Raw genomic sequence first — 25,812 nt, forward strand, 5'->3', positions numbered from 1 at the left:
GCGCGGTACTGACCGATAACATTATCAGGAAGCGTCTGGCTTTATTATCTGTGAAAAGCAGCTCTTAAAAGGTAAGCTCTTATTCTCACAATGTTCACATTAATACCAAATAAACACTATTATTGTGATTTTTATAACTAGCAGACAGTTGGTTCAGAGATAGTGGACTTATGTTAGCAAACTATTTGCTACATTAACAATAACATCCTGAGGCATCGCATCGTTTTGAGACACGTCTCCACAAAGTGGAATGATGACATCTTCCTCTGACAACACTCTGTCAGTGGGACAAGGCACTATTTCACTGTTTAGGCGGTGGTGGAAAGTAACTAAGTACATGTAGTCAAGTACTGTACAGTAAAATTTTGAGGTGCTTTTACCAATTATTTGAACACTTTTGTTACCAGTTACTTTGAAGATTTTGATTATTATTACAAAACATACAGCAACCACTTCAGCCCTATATACATTTTGGCCATTTGAAAATAGCCGATCTACAAGCTCACAATGACTTTCAAAAGATTTTTACATTTGTGGCAAAACTTGTGAAATGGGACCTTCTGCATAATGAGTACTTTCTACTTTTGGTAGTTTAAGTACATTTTGATACAAATACTTTTGTACTTTTACTCTAGTACATTTTTAATTATTAATTATTTATACTAATTGCAGTATTGATACTTTTACTTAAGTAAAAATGTGAATACTTACGGACGGACCGATATTGTATCGTGTTATTGCTTATTGCCATACCAAACCATACGCATATAATGTACATATCCCTATCTATCTAGTATTGTGAACGTTGGAATTGTTGGTGTTTTTCAGATTGATATCCACATTATCCAGCTTGTAATGTGTCCATGTAATGTACTAGAATAAGATTTAGCTGTCACTGTCATACAGACAGCATATTTTCTCTCATATGCATTTATTTGGTGAGCAAATTCTCACGTTTAATACATCTTGAAATGAATGCATTGGTTAGTTTTAATGTCCTGGCAGAATCATTGATGGTGAAATAGACTTGATAGATATTTTTCTTTCTTTCTTGAAAGGTAGTTCTATAGCTTGTTTAAAGAAATGAACTTTCACCCATCAGCTGGGAGGCAGATTGCAGCAAAGACAAATATGTTTCCTCATACACTTGGCTCACTCAAAGCATATTTGGGAGACAAGAACATGTTACTGTATGTCCCAGTTGGGATTCGTTAACAATTTAACATCCATTCCACAATGCCTGCCAAGTATGAGAAGTCATCTGATTAGTGATTCAGGATGAAGGGCCATAACTGAATGGTTAGAATGGTTAGCCTGGGAAGCCAAAGGTCCCAGATTCAAATCCAGGCCCCAGCAATGTGTCGAAGTGTCCCTGAGCAAGACAACAAATGAACCCCAAACTTCTCCCCAAGCGCTGTACTAAATGGCTGCTCACTGCTTCTAGTAGTTGTAGGATGGGTAAATAAACTCACTGGCCAAATTTCACGTATGTGCAAATGTACAGTGACAAAAACGCCCCAGGGAGTGGGGCAAATTATTATTATATATTAATATCATATTATTATTATTGTATTGTATTTGTGTCTGGGGTAGCTCAGTCTGTAGAGCACTCGCCTTTGGACCATAAGGTTCTAGATTCTATCCTGGGTACCACAAACTAAGGTGGGCAAGACTTTCTAAAATGTGATGGACTTATGAAATATTATTTAAACATAACTTTGATACATTTACCAAAGTACAACACATGCAACTGTGACCTCTGTCTTTGGTACTGTTTTGCAAATCTTGCCTGTCCATCTCTAAAAGAAAGCCTATGGTTCCTCAGTGAAGAAAGGGTGAGGAACCAGCCTTCTTGGGCTGTTGTCTTGTCTTCCTTTGACTTCACCTGTCTCACGGAACTTGAGCCTAAGTTTGGAAATGGTACCAGGACTGACACCAAATAATGCTGCCACTCTGCGTAACGGAACACCAGCTTCCACTTGCCCTATTGCACGGGCCTTATCCTGAAGGGACAAAGGTGGCATATTTCCATGGGGGCAGTGTTGCTGCTTGGAGAACACAAACTCAACAACACAGTTGCAGAACCCATGCTCAGGTGCCAGTCACACACCTGTGACTGGCACACACGCCTGCCAGCAGGTGTGTGCTGGCAGGTAGCTCAAAACAAAACAGGATTCTGGCAATTGTTTGGCTCGTTCAGCTGTGTTGCTCATTCCATTATTGCACGATCCTTACAAGTTATACCCCGTTGTGACTAGTCAACGATAAAAATGATATAAAATACAATACCAATTGGTAGTATTATAGGGGAGAAATAATCGACTGAAGTTACGTTTCTGAACTTTTTGTGGGCAGTTTATATAGTGGGCCGTGGACCACTGGTTGAGAAACAGTGGTATACAGAGTATGAGTGTGGTCAGTTCCCATGAGCCTCACACCTGTGGATGGTTGCCATAGACCATATTCACACGGTGGCCATGTTGGCATTTTGCATTGGAAAAAAACAGGGTGGCAACAGGGTGGCATTTCATTAACTTAATAGCAAAATGGCCGCCGTGTGAATATGGTCTATTACCCCCTCTGCATGATATGGAATGGATTCTATTTCAGGCGATGGACTGAATACAGTAAGTCCTTTTTTTAATTTAGTGCTGATGTAGCGTTGTTTCGTTATTTTTTTGAGTAAAGAGGCCATGAAGGGCTTAAAGTGCTTAAAGATACAATCCATAAGTTACATTTCCATTGTCTCCCTCCCCCAACGGTGAGAGGTAATTGCAGTAATGTCTGAACTACAATAAAGATTGTGGCACATCTAGTGTCCTGTCCAATCAGCATTGTGCTTAAGTTCTAATAACTTTCTGACATTGTCAACTAGTAGGTGTCCTACCTGACACCAGGGTCTAAAGTAGGGAGACCACCTCCAACCATTGCAGATGTCCTAGTTGGATACAGGATAGGTGGGCACAAGGGACATCTGGGCACCTCAATGCAAAATTGGCTATTTTGTCCAAAATGTAAAAAAAAATATGTAATTAAGTAATCAGGCCTGTCACAATTATTACATAATCATCTAATCGCAATTATTTGAGATAATCGCAATTATTTTGCATAATCGTCATAATCGTTTCCATGTTGAAAAATGTTCATACATTTTCAAATATTTTCCAATTTGTTTTAGAAATAGCAGATCTATAAGCTTACAATACGTCACTCCGTCACTTTGTGACATGTTGTAAGCTTGTAGATCAGCTATTTCCGCCATTTAATATTTTTTGTTTATGAAGCCTAAAAGGCAAACCGAAATGACATTTATTTTTAAAGATGGGGCTTTTTCTGCCTTTATTGATAGGATAGTGGGCTGACAGGAAATGGGGAGAGAGATGGGGGGGTGACACACAGCAAAGGTCGTCGGGAACGGGAGTCAAACCCGCGACACGCTGTAAAACTGGATTACCAGCCTATGTGGTATGCGCTTGGACCGCTAGGCCAGCGGGCGCCCAGAAATAACATTTATATTCATATGTTCCAATGTCAATGCCAAAAACTCAACTAAATTGTTAATCGCAATTATTTGTGTGACAATTAAACGTCAACTTTAATTTGTAATCGTGACAGCCCTATAAGTAATGTAAAATCTACATGATGTGTACATGCACAGTACATCATTATCAGACAGAATTTTATCCTTCAACTTATTGTTTATGCCCCAAAATGACTGGATATGTACAGGTTTTGTAGTCATTTGTAGCAATTGTAGAAATATTAGACCTCAATTGTTGGTTCTAATCATGTATACTTTACTTTAAAACATTTTCCAATGTTATTTTTTACATTTTGGAAAGAATTGCCAATTTAACACAGAGGTGCCCACTGTTCCTTGGTGCCCACCTATCCTGTTATAGCCTGGTAAACCCTCCCTCCGGAAATCTCATTTCCATTTGATTTCAGAAATCAAATGGAAATGAGATTTCTGGAGGGAGGGTTTACCAGGCTAATCCTGTTACCCTCTAGTTATATTGCATTAACATACTCTACTGTACAGATTAACATTGTATTCATTAAAATAAGTTCTGGATTGTACATGTAGCTTTAACGCAAAGTGCTTGTAAGAAGCCATGTACAAAATGACTTTTTCTCTAGGTAAATAAGATAGCACGAGAACCCATGACAACATTTTAAGACTTCCCTGACTTACCAGAAATCCCATGACTCCAATTTATTCTGGCCTTGTAACTATGGCTGAATTTGCCGTTTCAGGCAAATATCAACTTAAATCGAGTGGACCTAGAAAATAAACTAATTGGCACAGAACTAGTCAATTCACACCGGAAGACCAAGCACTTTCAGTCTATTTTTACAGTACATCCCAGTGTCTTGATAGATACTGTAAGCTTCGACTAATTGTCATCTTGCCCTTGAATATTCTGGGGCCAGGCTACACCGTTAAGGTGATTAGCCATCCACACTAAAGGAATGCTTTTTCAGTTGGAACATTTTCAAGTTAAACTGACCTTTCTATGCAGTTTTCTTCCACATGCAGCGTTGGCAAAGACCGACATTGATTTTCGAAAGTAACCATCTTCAGGAAGTCCCATCTTGGCAGGGTCTAGCTGTGTAAAAAAAAGCCTCCTCCATGAAGGAATTCACTTTTTTTCCCCCCAGTCTTTGTAGAGGTCTGTCGTCCCATCGTCCCTCATATGTGACTGCCCAGAGTACTGTGGTCAAGCCCAGAATGTGATCAGCTGCTCTGTGTGTGTGTGTGTGTGGGAGTTGCATATCCATGCAAAGCGAATGTGAATAGATCACCCGACCCTTTCAGAAAGTGCTGGTCTGGCTGTCATGTGCACTGTGTGTGTGAGTGGGGAAGTGTGAATTGCGATGCGAGTGTGTGATAGGATGGTTGTGTGTGTGCACATGGAGGAGTGTGTGCTTGTGAGAGAAAGAGGGAGCAGTAGTGTGTGTGTGAGTGAATAGTCTGGGACTCTCTCATAGATGTACAATATTGCTGCCCATTTGGGAACAGAGAGCACTAGAGAGGGCTGTCAAAAACTTTTAACCACAGAGATCTGACAGAGAGCCAAGTTTAGCTTAGCAGTGAGACTAATCTACAGGCCCTACAGGCCCCAGTTCTGTCAAATCTAGCAAAATGTAGCCTAGCATTCGAGAAGGGGGGGGCTAAGCCAAGACAGACAGACAGACAGACAGCCGAGGATCCTGCGGAATGAAGGACATAGGGGCATCTTATGGCAGAAGGCGGGTCAGAGGAACCAGGCCTGGTTGGGAAGGGACACCTACATCCTTCACTCTGGGTAAGACGCCACACTGGAAAAGGGGAGACACATTTTGGTGTAGAGGGAAAAAAGGAGGGAGCTTACTTATTATAGACCGCTCACCGCTGGGGGGTGGGGGGGCATCCATGACAGGAAATCAATCAAATTAAATTTTAGTCATCGAATAATCAGCTTAGTGATGTATCATGTACACATTTCTAATATGTGTATTTAGGGCTGCAACTCCACCAAACTATGAATGCTTGTCTTTGCTCCTTATTATTAGATGAACAGTTATGTTTGTGACCGCTGGGTAAACATATTAAAGGTTAAACATGCAGGTTGTATTTGTAAGATGTCTGTTGTGTTCAGATAACGCGTGATTATCGCTTTAGTGTCAAAATGGATCGCAGTGATTCATTGAATAATCGCAAAAAAGTTATTGACTAATCAACCAATTATATAAATAATAATGAATTAGTTCCATCCCTAATTGGTAATGGAGGGCTTTAGACCAAATAATTTACAAGTGTCCACATGTCTTGGGTCTTATTGTGTAGGGTCTGGATTGACCGTTTCAGATGTTTGTAATGTTCTTTCACACCGACAGAAAAGCAGATTATGATAATCAAACTAATCACTCAAGACAGTCTGGTTGTCTTAGTGTTTTGGTCTTCTGTTTATTGCAATATGTGGACATAATGACCACATCCACTTCAAGAGAATGTCCCAATAAATAACCTGTGAAGTTAAGTCTTCACTCAGTGAGTGTTATTCCTTCAAAATAACATGCTATTCTTGGCATGACAAGGCTGTAAAATCCAATAAAGCTACTGGAAACAGCTACGCTCTTACTCAGAGCAGCATTGAATTACGCATATCTAAATGGGAATGTCTAGTAATGTTGATACACAAACAAGGTACAAACAAACTAGGTCAGATGTTATGTTGTCATTAGCTTTTTAGACAAAACGTGACTTTCTGACTCTTGGGTCCCTTGTTTTACACTCTAGTCTAGAGTTACTTATCAGTATATTGTAGATTGTGAGAAAAAGAGGCGATAATCTATTGACCCTTTCTGTGAGCTGACTTTCAGTTTCAATGTGTTTAACCACTTGAACCCAAATGTCCCTATTCTGTGGGCGAGCATTCTGTTAACGTAGCAGATCTGTAAGTTCACCACATGCCACAAACGTGCAACATGTGAGCTTGTAGATGTGGGTTATTTTCAGTGAAGAGATTTAGAGTTGAGGGGGAAAAGTAGTATAGATCCTTGGGGGATTCCGGGCCAATAAAGTAATAGGGTGTAGGTAGAGAGACTATATTCAGCTCCTCTAAGGGACCCATAAGCCATTAAGATCAGGAAAGCATCTGTGTAATTTTAGATTTCTTTGGCTCTTGAAAAATAGCAGATTGCGCGGCCCCGAGTGCAGCGCTACGAGCTTGGCCTTGTAGATCTGCTATTTTTGAAAAATCGTGAAAATGTGTGCAAAGCTTTGAATATATATGTATAATTCTTCTAAGCGGACATTTTTAACTCAAATCTTTGCGTCGGGGGCGTCAAATATTTTGAGATGGGGGTCTTTGGCCAAATACATATCATTATGGGGGTCCTTGACATGAAAAAAGTTTGAGAACCACTGATATTATAGCAACAAACGTTTTGTTTTTTTAAAAAACGTTAGGATTTGCACCCCCATCTCAAAATGTTTTGTTCCACGGACCCCCAGAAGCAAAAATTTGAGTTACAAATGTTTGCTTTAAAAATATATATATTCAAAGATTTGTACACATTTACTTGATGTGCGCAACCCCAATGATGAATACTGGGTTATAGCATTCGCCCTAATAGGTGAATGGATTAACATTAATGTCAATGGGGAACTCCCCCGGTGAACACAATGGTATAGCCCAGCTTGGACTCACCATTTTGAGGGAAGAGTTGTCTCAGAACACGGAACGTGTTGCTGGTGTGCCTCAACTTTATTGGTACACAGAACCATTGAAGGCCACTGTCTTGCATTGTACTGTGGCTCCTTTGTGCCTGAATAAACTCCCAATGTCTCCTCAACTGTGAAATTCACCAAACAATAAGTAGCACACTGCACAGGTCTTTGGCAACGTCTTGCCCATGTTTGACACAGTGATGTTCCTTAAGGTGGGAGGTCACTCGAGGTCAGACGCGTCGCTAGGTCTCTACTAGGTCGGGGGCTTAGCCCCGCAGGCAACGGGCACATGTGCCCCTCCTCCCGCGCGCGCGCGATTTTTTTCGCGGATTTCGCGGATTAGGGTGCTTTTTCCCCCGTTTTTTGTTACTTTATTTCGGTTTTAGGGTTAGGGGTAGGGTTAGGTTAGGGTGATAGATATATAATTAAAAAAAAAAAAAAAAACTTTTAATTTTTAAATTTTAAATTTTTTTTTATTGGTGGCTTTGGACAAAACATTGGTGGCTATAGCCACCGAAGCCCACCCCTAACGACGCCACTGCTCGAGGTGCCAGTTCAGCTGCCATATTATCTCTAAGACAGGGGTAGGCAATTGAGATAAGCCTAGGGCCAATATCACTCCCAGACATTCCATCGCGGGCCGGGCCTCCCCGCGAACATGCACGCGCGCGCAGCGCCTAATTCGGGTCTAATTTGGGTCTAATTCGGTTCTGTTTGACCAATATAAATCAACATTTTTTCCGGTTTAAATATCAGCACAGGCGATTTTTCTGGTGATTTTTTTTTTCTTCTCCATTTTCCTCTAATCTAGCTATAAAATGTTATAAATCCTTTAAAATGCATCGTGTTTATGAGTGCATGATTGCAAAAGTGGGTTCAAAATCAAAAAATATTTTTCAAAAAATATTTTTTTTTTTTTCAAAAAAATGTTTTTCTCAAAATTATCTCACGGGCCAGATATTATTTCTGGGGGGCCAATTTTGGCCCGCGGGCCGCCTATTGCCGACCCCTGCTCTAAGATATCAGTGTGCAAGTTCATCTAGGGGCGACCATAGCTGAGTGGTTAGTGAGCCCGCCTAGGGAGCCAGAGGCCCTGGTTGCCACCGGTACGATTCCAGGCCAGGCCAGCATATGTGTCGATGCAATGAAATTTGTCCCTGAGCAAGACTCTTAACCCCTAATTGCTCACAGGTTCTCATTGGAAACAAGACCGCAAGGACTTTCATGAACGACCTGTTAAAAGGAATTATTATCTCACATTCTTTTTACCCATGGCAAATAAAGGCTGGGTATGTGTAATAAAAGGTAAATAATAACATAGTAATGTACTAACACATTCCTTAGTCCTTGTCACACAAAGTACAGAATACAGATGCATTCTTCAAGGCGATTTAGGTAAACATGTTGATTTGTTACTGTGATTTTATAAATGTAGAGTTACATTTAATTCACTGTACATCGTCATTCATGGATATTCAGAGACAGATGGTTGAAGTGCTTTAGTCCACTGATCATTGATAATGACAGGAAATGAGTCACTCAGTTCTAGTCATGTTGCATTGATTGCATTGTTGATAAGAGTCTAATTTAGATGCTGTTCTCTCTCACATACATTGATCTTTAGCCCATTGTCCAATAAGATCTAGTCCAAAGGTTAATATAGCTTGGTCAAAATGTGAGAGGTATCTCAGTTTGTAGTCATTCAAGAAGCATCTCTCTGAGATTACGTTAAGTGAGTAGTATACAACTAAGTACCTTGGATTAAGAATTTGAGAACTATTTGAGTTGCTTGAGTCTTTTCCTCAGGTAAGGAAGTGGAATACATAGGGCATAGGTGTGTGTGTGTGTGTGTGTGTGTGTGTGTGTGTGTGTGTGTGTATGTGTGTGTGTGTGTGTGTGTGTGTGTGTGTGTGTGTGTGTGTGTGTGTGTGTGTCTGTGTGTGTGTCTGTGTGTGTGTCTGTGTGTGTGTGTGTGTGTGTGTGTGTGTGCGTGTGCGTGTGTGTGTGTGTGTGTGTGTGTGTGTTTTAAGTATTTTATGTTTGTTAGCCTACATTAACAGTTGTCTTTTGTCTCTTTTCTTGTTTTACTGAAAATAAGATTGTCCTTTTTCTTATTAGGTAAACTGAGTCTGTGCCTGATAGCATAACACTTTTTAAAGCTGCGATGCATAACATTTTTGTGAATAAAGCGTTTTTTGACCAATTGGTAGATTATGTTATTAATACAATGTATTCTTTGGTAGAATATGTTAATACAAAGTGCGTAACACAACCGCAAAGGTTGTATTTGTATTCTATTAAGGAAATGTAGATCCTGTGACCAGGTAGAGTAGGACCACTACCGGTTGACTGGTGGAACCTATATCTCCCCTGAGCAAGCAGGCGTGATTAATTATTTAGTTGTTGGGGTATTTACCAATCCTAACTCAGTGGTAGAAATGTCATCACTTGCGTGGGGGCCAGGTTCGAATCCCCGGTAGGACATGAAAGTCACATGCAGCTTTATCATAAGCATGGGCGAGGCCAGTACAGTCACAATGTGAAATGTATTATGTTGACTTGGATAATATAACAAAGCCTAACCCTAACTGATAGCACCACTGATAGCAGATGGGGGTAACGTAAAATTGTGCTCTCTGAAACTAAGTTTGGTGTACATTTGTGCTAATCTGTCCCTATATAGTCTCAGACCATGAATATCGTGGGCCAGCTGGCGGAGACGGTGTTTGTGACGGTGAAGGAGCTGTACCGTGGTCTTAATCCCGCCACACTCACAGGAGGCATCGACGTCATCGTGGTGCGCCAGCCCGACGGTTCACTCCTGTGCTCGCCGTTTCACGTCCGCTTCGGCAAGCTGGGCGTGCTGCGCTCCAAGGAGAAAGTTGTGAGTCTTGTTTCCACTTCTGTCCCTGTTAATCCCTCGTGCCTCTAGCGTTCTCTCTCTGACTGTCACTCTTCATATTCCTGTTTGTCTCACTCCATATATGAATGTACACTGACGACTGTTGTTATGATTTAGGTGGACATTGAGATCAATGGAGAGCCAGTCGACCTGCACATGAAACTGGGGGACAATGGAGAGGCCTTTTTCGTGGAGGAATTTGAAGATATGGAGGTTGGATGATTTACATTTGATAACTTCAGTGGTACACTTTCCATTCGCTTGACAAACTTAAAGGAATACTCAACTGTTTTTCAGTAGGAGTAATGATCAATGCAATGGTGCTAAGTATGTCAACGCTCTCTGTTTCGCCACGGCAGCAAATCAAATGCACTACAGATTGTCCACACAGTGATGTAGGCAGATGTCAAAGACTATTAGCCATTCTTTCCATTGCCAGTAGGGTCAATGGCCTCGAGAAGTGCCTGAGAACCAAGCCCTAGCATGGAATTCTGGTTATTGTAGGATCACACAGTAAAGCGCCATGTTCAGAATGTAACCTAAAATGTGTGTTTTCTGGACCCGTATCGCATGTAACTGAAAGGTGTTTGTGTTGATCGACACAGTTAATGCCACACTCAACTTCCACAAATTTGACTGAGGAGTATTCCTTTAAAGGAGCAGTTCACCCCCCAAAAAATCTAATTTTCTATCAATTGCACACCCCATGAAGCCTTGAATTCATGGATTTCTTATTGTTTTTGTCGCATTCCTAATCCAATAATTTGATTACCGGCGGAAAGATGCTAATATATCTGGTAGGAGACACAAAGGAGACTCTTTGTGTCTCCTACCGGAAATACACCCGGTCATCAAATTGTCTCAGGACTACGACAAAAACAAAAAAGAATCCATGAATTCAAGGCTTTATGAGGTGTGTAATTGATACAAAATAAGTCATTGTTTGAGTGAACTACTCCTTTAACCTTTCTTTTCATGATTGCTCTTCATTTAATTTCTTCCATGCTTTAGTCCAGGGTCCCTGCCCATCTCTGTACCTCCCCGATCCCATCCATCGAGCTCCCTGAAGGCACAGAGGAGATCACAGAGGGGCCATCCGTTGCGGGGGGAGGAGGCAGCACCCGCCGAAAGAAACGCCGCCGCAAACGAATGCGTTCCGACACGCACCCGAGAGAGGAGGTCAGCTCCTCGTCTGACGAGAGAGAGAGGGAGCGGGAAAGAGACAGGGAGCAGGAGGTCCTTGCAGCGGAGCCCACCACGCCTCTGCAGATCAGGTCAGTTATCAGAATAGCAGTTGTGGAGGATCCATGGAAAGTGATTGGTCATCACTTTCCGTGCTTCAGGTAATTCAAGTCATTCAGGTAGCTAAAGAATTTTGACCGGACCCAGTGCTTTTCTCCTGACATTGTGCTTATGGAGTAAAAACCAAGAAAGGATCACCGCATGACAGTACAGGTGTGGAAATTAATTGATTCTGAGACGCATTATGATTATGGTTAAGATTGATTGATTTTGAATTACTTCTGAAGGCAACAAAGCATTGAACTGACTAGGGATGTTAATTAATTAATCGACTATTGATTGCCATTAAAGAATTGACTCAATTAAATGAATCAATTAAACATTTAATTGAACATTCCTCTGTTCTGATTTCTGATTTCTTGCTGTTCGTTGTCGCAAACAAACACTACAAAGTATCTGCCAGGACGTATGTCTCAATTGACTCTCCTATTGACCAGCTACCCTGTCATCGAATTATTGGCTCAGGAATGCGACAAAAAGAAAAAAAATCTCCTAATTGATTGAATTCTTTTTAGCAAACAATTTCCTAGAAAATGAAAGAAATGTCTACTCATTCTGTTTAACTGGCTGCGATTTTACAATGAAAATAATTTCAGTTTATTGATGTTAATAACCCAGGATCATAACTTTTTTTTGTTTTGTTCTAACAGTAAATCGGTGTACTACTCTCTGTGTGAAGAGCCTGTTGACGAGCTGGGAACTACACAAATCAGAGATGTTCACGCACACTCTGAAGGTGAATGTGAATGGTCACCCTCAGACAGGTGAGGAAAGACAATGTGCATCGTTTTTTTTTGTACATTAAACATTTCAAACTTTTCAATCAATGGCTACCTTCTATTTCAAGGTTGAAAATGGATGAAGTGCTCCTTTTAATGCATTAATAAAATGGTTTTCGTCAATTCTTATTGAGGGAGGAATAGAGTTACTTAATACATAGCTTTTCTAGGCACTTAAACCTGCGCCATACCAGACTCAACTTGCTTCTCTGTACATTCCAGGCCAGTAGCTTACCACCTTAACTTTTGTCAGAGAATATAGTTATAATTATGTTCATTCACCCCTAATGTCATATGTGAAGCATGATGTTAGTTCAGGCAGGGTACTGAAGTCATGCATGCCTCAGCTGACTGTTTGACAACTCATCAGTTGATCATACCAACTGACAGCTCACGCTCTCACTCTGCTAATCAAACCACTGCTGTCTGTCCACTGACTGTACGAATATATTCTATGTGTCTGTGTCTCCCTGCCTTACAGTAGTGTGTTCTACAGTCGTCCACCCTCTCCTAAAAGTGACTCTGAGCTTGTGGTGAGACCCCAAGAGTCGTGTGGACCTCAGATGCAGTGGAACTGGGGAGCATTCCCCAAGGTAAGTCAAGATGCATAGATGCATGCAGACTGAAGCTGCCACTTTGTTAGTATTCACTAGGGTTTGAGTTAAGATTTGGGCTTAAATGATTTGATAAGAGGCTTCTTTGATTCTGAGCTTATCAAATAATTATCCTACACTCGTGTAATTAATAGCCACACAATAGCCACTAGCCAGTTCCAAGTTAATGGAACTGGCTAGTGGCTATTGAACCTCAACCATATATATTCACATGTTCTATAGTGGAACGTGTTTTTATATTATGATGAAACATTTTGCTCTTTGTCTCATACTTTAGATGTGTCAGCAGGTGAGGTCACCAGAGTCGGAGCGTCTCCCCCACTCTGACAGCTCTCGTTTCCGCACCATCCAAAGACAGGACTCCTTCGATGAGACTTTGATCAGCTGTGGCCGAGTCGGCAGCGTGACGGTGGTCCGGCCACAGCCCAGGACTCTCTCCCTGGACCTAGATAATACCGTACGAACCACCCCTCTCCCCCCAGTGAAAACCCCTGACATGGCCTCTCATTCCACTCCCAATGAGCTCCGTGAGTCCCTGCTATCATCGGAGATCACAGCTATGGACTCACCCCAGAAGGTCGCACAAATAACCCAGACATATACCCTGCTGGCAGGGAAGGAGATAACGGAAGACCCCCTGTCCGTGCTGTTGCAGGAGGAGCATGAGAGTTTATCAGCTGGTACTGCTGATCCGGGTAACTGCCTAGCCAGCAAACAGAGTGCAGCCATCGTAGAGACTGCCGGTGCTGTGAATGACACACAGTGCTCTGTTAGCAAGAAAAGCACAATCGACGTTGCAAAAATGGATAATGCACAAAAACGACCCAAAACTGTAGCTGATGCCGACGCTGTAATCACAACAACAGACGGAGGAAGTGCGGAAACACAGGCTGACGGACAAAGTGCCTTATCTGAGCCAAGAGAACAGGGACCCAGCAATGTTGTTCTAGTCAGTGAGGGGGACAGCGGGTTTGATCTGTGCGCCGAAGGGGGGGAGGAGGAGGAGGGTGGGCCTAGAACAGAAAGCTCACTGACAAACCAGACTGCAGAGAAAGTTGGATTGAGATATGCTGGCACCAGCTGGGCTACTGCAGACGAGTCGACATTCTCTTCTGAGGCTGCCTTGAAAACAGAGCAGCAGGACAAGAAGAAAGGTGAACTATCCATTTCAATTATCTTTTTAGTGATGGATTAGATTTTTTTTCCTTCTTTTTGGTGAGTTTGCAGACTGTACTTGTTCAGTCGATGGCATCACATTATTGTATGTCCTTGTTTACCTGCAAATTTTGTTTTATTATTATTATACATATACATTTATTTTTGTTAGGCAGATTTTGCCATTTAAACCTGGAACATACCTTTCAAGCCGGGAACGCCTCTATGTCATTTTAGTTGTTGCTATATATATAGCAACATTACTTTTTGCTTTTGTTTTTCAGAAAACTTAGGTCAGGATTTAAAAGGCGTATTTAGAATCGGCCTCAGGTCTGAATGGTACATTTAGAAATACAGGCAGCCGAGGGTAGAAAGGGGCAGTGAAACGGGACATTGCAATTCTGTGAGTGACAGGCGCTCTGTCCAGTCAGCTACTGGAACACCCCACCAGCAGCTATATTTGATAATCATTCTTCTGTTGTAGGTAAACGCAGTCAGCATCTGGGACCCGCAGACATCTACCTGGAAGACCTGACTAAGCTCAACCCTGACATGGCTGCACTCTATTTCCCCAAGAGGTAAGGTCATCCATCCCACAACGTATCAACTTCCTTCTTGAATCACCTCTGAATGATCAATAGTTTGAGTTCTGATATAACCTCGTCAGCATAGCACAGTCTTGACAAAAGACGAACCATGTTTTGATTGGATTTCGGTTGCATTGGCACATATTTTCCACACGGTTGACATGGTTGCACACATAGGCCTGTCACAATTATTACATAATCGTCTAATCGCAATTATTTGAGATACACGCAATTATTTTTGTGTAATCGTCATAATCGTTTCCATGTTGACATTTTGTCACACATCAAATAAGCAGAAATAGAAGATCTACAAGCTTACAACACGTCACTTCGTGGTGCGTTGTAAGCTTGTAGATCAGCTATTTCTGTTATTTTTACATGCATAAAATTATTGAATATGTCAATAAGTTATTTTCATATTTATGTTATTTGTCATATCTACCCTGTGCATTTTTTTTATTATGAAGCCTAAAAAGCTTCATAATGTTCCAGTGTTCAATGCCAAACACACAATGAAATCGCAATTATTTGAGTGACAATTAATTAATCGCCAACTTAAATTTGTAATCGTGACAGCCCTAGTTTTGATTGGATTTCCGTTGCATTAGCACATTATTTTCACACAGTTGACATGGTGGCACACATCAAGTGCACATTATTGTACTTTAAGTACTATCTGCTGTCTTTACAGCGAGACGACGGAGGAAGCGGCTCGGCCTGGTGCCGAGCAGGGCTCCAACTCCGGAAACCAGTCCCCCCAGTCGGTGGGCAGTGGAGCCATGGACAGCGGTACCGAGTACATGTCAGATTCCACCACCGATCACATGGATGTCAGCATGTCGCTCTGTGGACGCGAGGGCAACACCAGCCAAATCAACAAAGGTAACGTCTGGTAGAGAGTGTGTGATGTGTGGGCTGTGTTTCCCCCTAGAAGTAGTTTCAGGCCCTGTCATATGAGTTGACCTCCCGGTGCCCCCCCCCCCCCCCCCCCCTCTCCTGGATACTACTGTTAACAGCGCATACTGCATTGCTGCTGCTGTTTTCTAATCCATTAAGACCGGCAAAGCATCTGTGTCATTTTCAGATTTCTTTGGCTATTCAAAAATTGTAGATTTGCTATTTTTTTATATAGCAACCAAACCACAACAATTATATGTATTTGGCCGCAGACCCCCATCTCAAAATATTTTCTTCCAGGGACCCCCAGAAGCAAAGATTTGAGTTCAAATTTTTCGTTATATATAATCAAAGATTTGCACTCATTTTCTTTTTTTTTCCCAAAAAATTACAGATCTACAAGCTCGGTGCTGTGCTATGAGCTTGTATATCTGCTATTTTTGAATAGCTATAACCATTATTTTATACTTTGGCTATGCGTTCCCGCTCTTAATTGGTTAAGAGAAAGTATGCTGTATATCTGGGTGGACACACACAGTGTGTACACATTCAACTTTTTAGTCTACACACAATTAGTCTACACAAATTAGTTAGACTAACACCAAAATATAAAGGTATGAAAATGACTGCCTACCAGTAGAAGAGACTGTTCCATTATATGACCTGCAGGGGGCAATGATGACCCTCTGCAAACAAATGGAGAATCATTTCATTTATCTTTTTCAAATAAGCAACTGAAACCAAAACCAAAAACCCCCAAAGCCCTATGGTCCTTTATTTATTTTGTAGCTTTAATCCCTTCGTTTCAGACATATTCTGCACGTGGAAACATGCATGTTATTTATCAAACAGTTATTTATCACACAGTGGCCTGGAAACGCAGTATGCTTGTCATTTCAAGCACACCTTGTGTGTCATTGCAAAATGTGATGTGGAAAAAAAGAATAGAGTCTGCACACTGGTGAAGTTGCAAAAAGCTCGTCAACGTTTCGGCCTGTTCTGACCTTCCATATGTCCAGATGAAGGTCTGAACAGGCCGAAACGTTGACGAGCAATAAAATACCAAGCGGAGCTTTTTGCAACTTCACCAGTGTGCAGACTCTATTCTTTTTTTAGATGTGCGTGCACTACCTTTTTCATTCATTGCAAAATGTGCCCTCCCTTTTATGCATATGCATTTATCGGAGGGAAACAAGGCAAGTACGTGTGTGTGTGTGTGTGTGTGTGTGTCCTGATTAATTGTACTCTTTCAATGCACTTGAACAAAGTGTAATTTCTATGTTTTGCTTTCTGGTCTTGTGCATTATCTAGAAAAGTTCATAGAGCACATTGTGACCTTCCAAGATTTTGTCAACAACCCAGGGATCATCGAGGATCCAAATCTGGTTATCTGTGTCAACTCCAAGTAAGAGTCAGAAATGATCTTTAGCTCGCCTACAATGAGTTAATCATTTGTATTTTCATTATGCATTTAATTCTGACTTCTTATTTTCTTCATAATCTTTTATAGTTATTATAACTGGGCAGTGGCTGCCCCAATGGTACTGTCAATGCAAGCCTTCCAGAAGAATCTGCCCAAGGTATTGTACAAGAGTCCATTATTTTACAGTACACCTCGGAGTGAATTATCATGCTTAAACCATGGCCACTTAACAAAGAAAAAAAGAGAGAGGCTAAGTTTATATGTTTTCTTACTTTCATAACTGAGAAAAACTAAAGCTGTTGTCTTGGTAACCACTTTATAGTCTAACAAACAATTGCTACAGTTACTTTGATATTTGTATGGTTGCATGTAGTGTAATATAATATATTATGAGCATTCATTGATATAGAACGGTGATTAAACTGTTGACCGGGACTATGTTTGAGTTGGTCCAATATCCAGTGTTAATGGATACCTGCTAGCCAATGACAAACAAGTATTTGCCGTGGCCACATTAAAACTTATTATTTAAATTCCGATATTGACATGATGATGGAAAATGACAGAAATAACTTGACCATTGTGTAAAGTATGTTGTTACTACCTTATTGTTACTACTTATTATGTTTAGTAACCGTACTCATTGTTCTGTGTATACTGAGCACGTTGCCCCTTGTGCTTTCCATGCAGAGTGCCATAGAGAACCTGGTGAAAGACAAGATGCCCAAGAAGTCTGGCCGCTGGTGGTTCTCCTGGAGGAGAAAAGACATGGACAACGTCCAGGTACTGAGCTTATCCAAGATATTTTTCTCAAAGGTTGTGTCTGAAAAGTGTTTTTTTTTTTTTGGTTAACTAGTCAACTACATGGAACGCCTTATATAGGTAGTAGTGTTTTAAGAGAAGTTTTCTTGGTGAAAAATTAACAAAAGAGGTTGTTTCTTTTGCCTCCACTACTTGACTAATCAGAGATGGTATTTCTTTGTAATCAGTCCTATATAAATGGAGATACTGTGCACCAATATGAGGTACAAGAGGAAGACTTCCCATTTGTCGCCTGCAGATGAAACCGCCATGGCCACTTGAATGTAGTTGCTAATGATGTTCTGTCCTTTCAGGCAAACAATTCAAAGCAGGAACAAGAGGAGGCACAGATGGAGGAATCCATGTCCACATCAGCCCCTGTCCCTTCCACAATGAAGCAAGTGTACACACATGAATACACATAACAACACACTGATATACATGTATTAAGTACATATACAGTACATGCACGAAAACAAATGATATTGTTTATGGGTTTTACTCTTTTTGAATTGAAGACACTTTCAAATAATTTGCCCCGAGGCTTTGCATGGGCTTAGCCTACCTTCTTTAAATTCATTTAGGGCAGACAGTGGCACTAGGGCCACCACTAGAGGGAACTGTGAGGTGCCATATACTGGCGCACCACGTTTTGACAAAATGTGCTGTCATTTAAGGGAATTAAATGCTGGAATGGCCTACCACTTGCACTACATAATCTACTTTTAAGACCCATCACAAGGCAAATCAGAACTGTGATCATTTTTAACCTATGTTGTATATTGTTTCTTGTTTTTGTCTTTATGTACTTGTCTATTTGTATATTTATATTTGTATATTACCTTTTATGTTCTGTTTTTGTTACCCACCAAGGACTAGAGATAAGTCCAACACATTTTCATCTTATATATTTTATACCGTTGTTCATTAACATATTCTGTCCCTATCAAATAAACTACTACTAGTAATAATAACAATAATAATATTATATATATATGTATATATATGTGTGTACGCACACACACACACACACACACACACACACACACACACACACACACACACACACACACACAGAGGCTAGTCTGAAGCATTTCACTTCTACTTTCTTTACAGCTGTCATGGTCAAATTATTGGTGTCACCAGATATCTCATTCTCTGATAATTAAGGGTAAAATCAAGGTCTTACTTAATAAATGTGCGTACACTCACACACAGAGTTGATATGAGTGGTTTGTTTCCCGCAGGGCCACTTTAGATGACATGGACAGCGATGAGGAGGCGGGGCTAGGCAGACAAGTCACTCTTCCAGACAGCCTATCAACAGATGCCATGAGCACAGCCCAGTGTATCAATCAGATGTACTTCAAGTCACTGCGCCTCACGTCTGAGCAGATAGTATGATACATACACACATGAAAATAGCATGTCTATCTGTGAAATGAACTTTCTGCTTTTATTCTGTTGCTGGTTTTATTTTATTAGATATTTTCTTCAGTGTTATGTAAAGCACCGTATCCTTTGTTTTGAAGTAATCTACAAATAAAGATTATTATTATTATTATTGTTGTTGTTCTAAAAGCCAAAGGCTCATAAGTCAAAGGCTTACAAGATGCCCCCCCAATTAAGACAAATAATTCAATAATAATATAATAATTGAAGGAATGGCAGAATAAAAATAAAACCTTAAAAATAACTTCACATTGTCATTCAAAATAATAAGGAAAAGCAGACTGACTTGACTTTTTTTAACTGTTATAATAATGTTTTCATAAAACTGGGATGAAATTTCCAAACGGAAAGGAAAATAAATAGGTCTAGATCTGGTAGGATACTAATGAAAATCAACATTTGCTAATGACAAATTAATTTACCGCGCGATTTAGGGATTACAACTTACCTCCATTTATCTAATTTACAATATCTTAACACTTGTTGTGTCATTTCAATGACTCCTCTGTTATCCAGGAAAGTCTAAACTTGCGTGAAGGGGGCAACAAGGTTGTGTTCAGCGTGACTACTCAGTACCAGGGCACCTGTCGCTGTGAGGCCGCTATCTACCTGTGGAACTGGAACGACCGCGTCATCATATCAGACATAGACGGCACCATCACCAAGTAAGAACATTTACCTGGTAACTTGAAAGGTGTGATGTAGCTGTTATCTGGCAATATTCATCGTTAACCTTGGGCAACGATGAATGCACTGCGATAATTTATCCCATAGCCTTAATAATTTACAAAGACCATGACAAAATAGCATTTGAACAACCCTTTAATGTAATTTAACACATATTAACATTGCTGTTAATATGTGTCAATGAGGAAGCTGCCCGGGGAATAAAATTGTTGTCCTGCAGGGACTTCCCAACAATGTGGGGATGGAGTTGGTTGACATCAACACGGCTGGCCTCGCCATTCTGTGAATCATCAAACGTCGCTGTTTTCCGCTCCATGTTTTGGTTTCTTTGCACCCCACAAAACTCTCAGTCATGAATTGTAACACATTATCTTCAGCAACCATGTTTGTTGGCCACGTTTAGTCCATGTTTGACATTATTGAGTTCCGTCACTCACAGTGACTGTTCCGAACACGGTGGCAATTTTGCTTGCCCTGATTGGTCAGCTGATGTATTGGCTCCCTGGGGAAGATGTTGCTTTAGCTTGCACTGATTGGTCAGCTGCCATATTCCATGGGAAAATATGGCAGTTGACCAATCAGCACAAGTTTATTATCATCCTCATGCTCCTTTTATAACTCCCTTCAGCCTGATTCACTGCCCTTTGCTATTATTTTAATATGTTTTATGCTTCTGCCTTTCTTATTTGCTTTATTGTTAAATTATTTGTAACTGTAATTGTATTCTTGCTCTGTAAAGCACTTTGAGCTGCATGTCATGTCATGAAAGGTGCTATACAAATAGAGTTTATTATTATTATTATTATTATTATTATGTGAAATGATATATAAATAAATAAACTTGAGAATTTTCACTGTTGACAAGAGAATGCTTGAGTGAGATGATCACATTAGTGGATAGAATTAAGGTCAGTGTTTGGGGAATGATACAAGACAATGTAACATCCTAACAACCATAGTAATACAAATATAATGTGCATATTCCCCAGAGTATGGTAAATGTATCTGTCTTCTATAGGTCTGATGCTCTGGGTCACATTTTGCCACAGTTTGGGAAGGACTGGACTCACCAAGGCATCGCTAAACTCTACCACAAAATACACCAGTAAGTATTTCATAATTATTAATAATTGATAGATATTATTGCCAGACGTCGCTAAGTAAAGAAAAATAAATAGTCTGAAACCTAAGTATCATCCTTATTCCTTTTAAATATGTTTTAATACAGACATGTTTGCCGCCTCTTACAGAAATGGCTACAAGTTCCTGTACTGTTCGGCGCGTGCTATCGGCATGGCTGGCATCACTAAAGACTACCTCCAGTGGGTGAATGACAAAGGCACTGTCCTCCCTAAAGGCCCTGTGCTGCTGGCTCCCAGTAGCCTCTTTTCAGCTTTACACAGGTATCCAACACATACATACTACAGTACATGGTACAATACTGTAGCACTACACTATGACACATGCAGTATGCTACCCGCAAGATAATCTTTTTATTATAATAAACTGTACCATAGGGAGTATTGTTCATTAACTTCAAGTCCACTTCAAGTCCTCCTTTACACCACAATAGTATCCATCCTACACAGAGCAACTGCATGTTGTGTGCTGTATAAATCACATGTGGAGGATATGAAATAACTGTGCATGCCTTCCAACCATTACCTCTGGTCAACATCTATCTAGAGAGGTGATTGAGAAGAAGCCGGAAGTGTTTAAGATCGCCTGTCTGACGGACATCAGAGACCTGTTCAACCCACAGAGGCAGCCCTTCTATGCTGCCTTCGGCAACAGGACCAATGTAAGCTATGCTGCGCAATGGCTCTCAGTAGTGTTTTGGTTTGTTCATGTCTTGGATTGTTTTTTGTTTTTTTGTTTTTTTTTATGAATAACAAAATGTGATTTTCATTCAATCCCTTCCACTTCATAGTATAAAGTCGTTAGATGCCCAAAGCCCCACCACAGCCTCCACGGCAAAATCCAGAATTTGTATTTAACTCATTAAAACCAGGAAAGAATCTGTGTCATTTTCGATTTTTGCGTCAGCTATTCCCATATATGTGCACTGCCTTATGTTTTCTAGGACGCCTATGCCTATAAACAGGTAGGGGTCGCTGACACCAGAATCTTCACTGTGAATCCCAAAGGAGAGCTCATACAGGAGAAAACCAAAGGAAACAAGTCCTCGTAAGTATAGAACATAATCTGGAAATACAGTGATATATCACCTGGCTTACACAGTAAAATCTAGTGTTATTTTAAAGGTAGGGTATGGAATATGTTTTGGTTAAAACAAAACGTTTTTTGTTTTTTTTTAAGTTAAAGTACTATATTCTGATAGTAATCATTGCTATATAGTGTTAATTCAGTAACAGGGATCTCCCTGTCTCTCCAGCTCCTTAATAAATAGAAAATACATTTTCAGGTAGGTGACAACATTTCAGCCAATCAGCAGAGAGCACCCATTTATCAGCGTAATTTTTATAGTGTTCCTGTTGCAATTGTGTCTGCTCATGGAGCGGTGGATGCGGGCGTTCTCGATCGGATCAGTGGGGATCGCGCCGCGATCATTGTTTTGTCCTCCTGCGCGTAGCTTAGCGGGAAAAACAATCACCACAATCCAGCTCTTGCCGCGGGCGTGTGCACAAATGAGCACGAGCGCGAGAATTTCACGGGCCCGCACCCGCTCGCCTCACCGCCCATCAACTTCTCCGCACGTCCCAAATAATCGCCCGCCTCTCATTGAAAATGAATTACTTAGGCGCGTCGGCCGCTCCTCGATCTTGTATGATTTAATGTGTGTTTGCACGTGTGTGTGCAGGTACACTCACCTGGGTGAGCTGGTGGAACACTTCTTCCCTGCTCTGTCCATCGAGGGTTGTACGGCCTCGTCCTTTGACTGCCCTGAATACAGCCACTTCTCCTACTGGAAGGCACCCCTGCCTCCACTGGACCTGGACTCCCTGCTGTAGAGACTGATTCACATGACCATACGCGCACACACACACACACACACACACACACACACACACACAGGCACACGCACACACATTCAGAGTGGAGCACATATGCTGTAAAATCCTCTCAGTGTGTACAAATCGTCACAAATCCTGAGTATACAAATGGAAGCTATTTGTTTAAGTGTGTAGTCTTTGAGTTACAAATTGGTACATTAAGAGGATTTTACAGTGCAGCCACATATGTCTCACGGTTTGTTTCTGCTGGTTTGCAAACGCTTCTCTTTCTCATCTCTTGCCATCTCCCAGTTTAACCTATTTAGACCTGTTACACCTATATGTTGTTCTACCTTTCAATCTGTGTCATTTTAGTTGTTGCTATATATCGCTGTCGGCAGAAACCTCTTATCTCCATAGTCTAACTTTTTGTGTTTTTTCGTAAATTAATGCCTCTACTTGATCACACTACAGCGTCACACAAAAGCATCAATAGTAGCAGATCCACAAGCTTTTGAGTTTGTAGATCTGCTACTATTGCTATTTTTGAATTTTAATCCTGAAAAGTTTTGGACATATGAGGTTTCCACCCGACAGAGACGATATATAGCAACATAATTCTCTTTTTTTTTTTGTTGGAAGTTTTTCAGAAAACTTAGGTAGCATTTAGAAAGCCTCTTTAGAACCGGCCTCAGGTTTAAATGGGTTTTAAAAAATCAGTTAGAAATGGGATATATGTCAAATACTGGCGATGCAGTGCCTGTTTATCAGATGCTGAACAAAGTCAGAAGAACGCACAAATCCATCGTCCTCTTCCACTCATGCAGATATGCTAATTTAAGTCGTGAGATGTTCCGAGGACAGTACATTTCAAGAAAAGCTTTTCAGACCATTGTGCAATACCTGATTACAGTACTCTTATGGACCGTGTCTGTTTACATAGTAGCTAAAAAAAACAAAAGGAACCAGTACACAACTGGACAACTATGCCTTTGATTTCCTTGAGATTGACCTTGAACTTTGTTTCTGGTTACTGTTTGTGTTTATATCTGTATCAGACTGCCTGTCTCATAGATATTTCCTGATATAAATTGCTGCCTTTTTATCCCATTATAATAATAATAATAAAACATACGATTTATATAGGGCTTTTCTTAGTACTCAAAGTCGCTTTACGAAACGGCAACAAAATAAAACGACTTTATTAGGAAAAACTAGTTAAAAGGTTAAACACTTATTATCATGATACATTTAAACTTTAAAGTAAAAAACACTGACCAAAAACCAGACCATATGCACTACATATACAAATAGGCATATGAGCTAATGTATTTTAGTGGCTGTTATGATTTTAAATTATGCCTAAACCTTAGCAATGGCAAAGAAAATGTGACGACAATGTCTGTTTTGTGTGACAACTTTTTCAGCTTTTTGATGCCTGATGTGACTGTTGAAATTGGTTGAGCACATTGTTTATGCGAAAAGTAAAGAAATCACTGGACAATTATCTATTCTAGATTGTGTGTCAGTATGGCTGACACCAGGAAGTGCCTCCCTTCCTCCTTGTGTGATAAAAGAAAAGTTGTTTAAGAGCCTCATGCAATCAAATACTGGGTACATTTTGATTTCTTTGAGAGTGTGCTTGACCCTTACATTTATAATATGACTGGGTTTTGCACTAATTGAACAATGCGGTTTGTTCCCTTCACGCTGACTGAGGGTTCTGCGCAGAAGTGTTTTCAAATAGCATCTTGACTCAGTTGAGTGGAACCCCTTTAGACCCAAGGTTATGAAGCTAGATTGTGGACATAGTTGGATGGAAAGTGTTCATCTATAGCAGTGGTTCTCAAACTTTTTCATGTCAAGGACCCCCAAATTGACACTTATTAGCCCGCGGACCCCCATTTGAAAAGATAAGCCAGGGACGCCAATAAGAGAAGGTTTATACGGCTTTCTAGCAGTGATTCTCAACCATTTTAATGTCAAGGACCCCCAGTTTGACATGTATTAGGCTACGGACCCCCATTTAATGGCATTTATACCTCTGGGACCCGAATTTATATTATAAAATCAATGTTAATTTAACTCTGAGAGTGTATTGGTTCCATTTGAACACTCAGAGTTACAGAACCATAAGGGTCCATTTGGTTCCTATCCATCATTTAGCTGGGGACCCCCTGGAACCGCCTCAAGTACCCCTGGGGGGTACTTGAGTACTTTGAGAACCAATGATCTATAGAATGGCAGAGGGTTGGATTTGATACCGATGGTGTCAGTTATACAGCACGCGTAGTATGCGATAGGATCAAATTATGGCCACTGCATAGCCATGGCCAAGTTAGTAGTTTGCACATTATACTACTGCACTACAAGGTTTAGACATGCTTTCATATAACATGAATGGTTAGTGGTTCTGATTCACAATCGGATACATTCCAAACTCTGTCTGGCACTTTGTCTTGGTGTTAACTCACACCATTGTGCATTAATGATACCATATAATCAGGGATTATTTTTATATTAAGATCTCTTTGTGTCTTGTAGACTCACATCATGAACTCTGTGGGGACGTTCCTTTGGGGCCTAGAAGAATCGTGTCTACTATTACTTTCCAAAGACAAATGTTTCTCTACATACCTGTACATAAAGTTAATCTAAACCTTGTGCCTTGTTTCATTTTCCAGTTTTAATATAATGCTTAGTTTGTATGGATTATGGTTGGGGTGTGGGTGTGTGGGTGTGTGTGCGTGCGTGCGTTTGTGTATTGCAATATGAATTGTGTGCTTCACATGTGTTAAAGCAACTAGTGCCAAAAAGGGCTTTTCTTTTCCGAGTGAGTTTTAGATTTTAATCTAGTTGAATAGGTGCAATGAAGCTGATAGGATTATTACACAGTAAAATCCTCATTGTTGATTTATCCACTTTGTAACTCCCAAGAGTTTACACATGTAGCCAAATTAGTCTATTTGTAAATGGGGTACCCCCAGCTAAATGTGTTAATATAGCGTCACAATCATTGTATCCACTTTAACTATGTTATACT

General features: G+C 40.5%; 1 protein-coding gene across 1 annotated transcript; it reads left to right on the forward strand.

Annotated features, from left to right (window-relative positions):
• LOC311048208 (phosphatidate phosphatase LPIN2) lies at positions 1-25,433 on the forward strand. Its single transcript, XM_084061323.1, has 20 exons — positions 1-71; positions 9,900-10,100; positions 10,236-10,331; positions 11,130-11,392; positions 12,071-12,184; positions 12,681-12,792; positions 13,091-13,967; positions 14,453-14,546; positions 15,247-15,437; positions 16,764-16,857; positions 16,963-17,032; positions 17,566-17,658; positions 17,991-18,073; positions 18,924-19,074; positions 19,645-19,793; positions 20,834-20,920; positions 21,066-21,218; positions 21,502-21,616; positions 21,899-22,002; positions 22,637-25,433. Exons 2-20 carry the CDS (start codon positions 9,909-9,911, stop codon positions 22,785-22,787), a joined length of 3,189 nt encoding a protein of 1,062 aa, XP_083917449.1. The 5' UTR covers positions 1-71; positions 9,900-9,908; the 3' UTR covers positions 22,788-25,433.
• The last annotated feature ends 379 nt before the right edge of the window (positions 25,434-25,812 follow it).

Source organism: Gymnoscopelus microlampas (genome assembly GCF_963454915.1).
Source record: "Gymnoscopelus microlampas genome assembly, chromosome: 7".
NCBI classification, from domain to species: domain Eukaryota; kingdom Metazoa; phylum Chordata; class Actinopteri; order Myctophiformes; family Myctophidae; genus Gymnoscopelus; species Gymnoscopelus microlampas.

Coding starts and splice junctions, on each gene's coding strand:
- LOC311048208 (XM_084061323.1), top strand. CDS start 9,909: ATGAATATCGTGGGCCAGCTGGCGGAGACGGTGTTTGTGACGGTGAAG. Junction 10,101..10,235: donor TGCGCTCCAAGGAGAAAGTT/GTGAGTCTTGTT, acceptor GTTATGATTTAG/GTGGACATTGAGATCAATGG. Junction 14,547..15,246: donor GCACTCTATTTCCCCAAGAG/GTAAGGTCATCC, acceptor CTGTCTTTACAG/CGAGACGACGGAGGAAGCGG.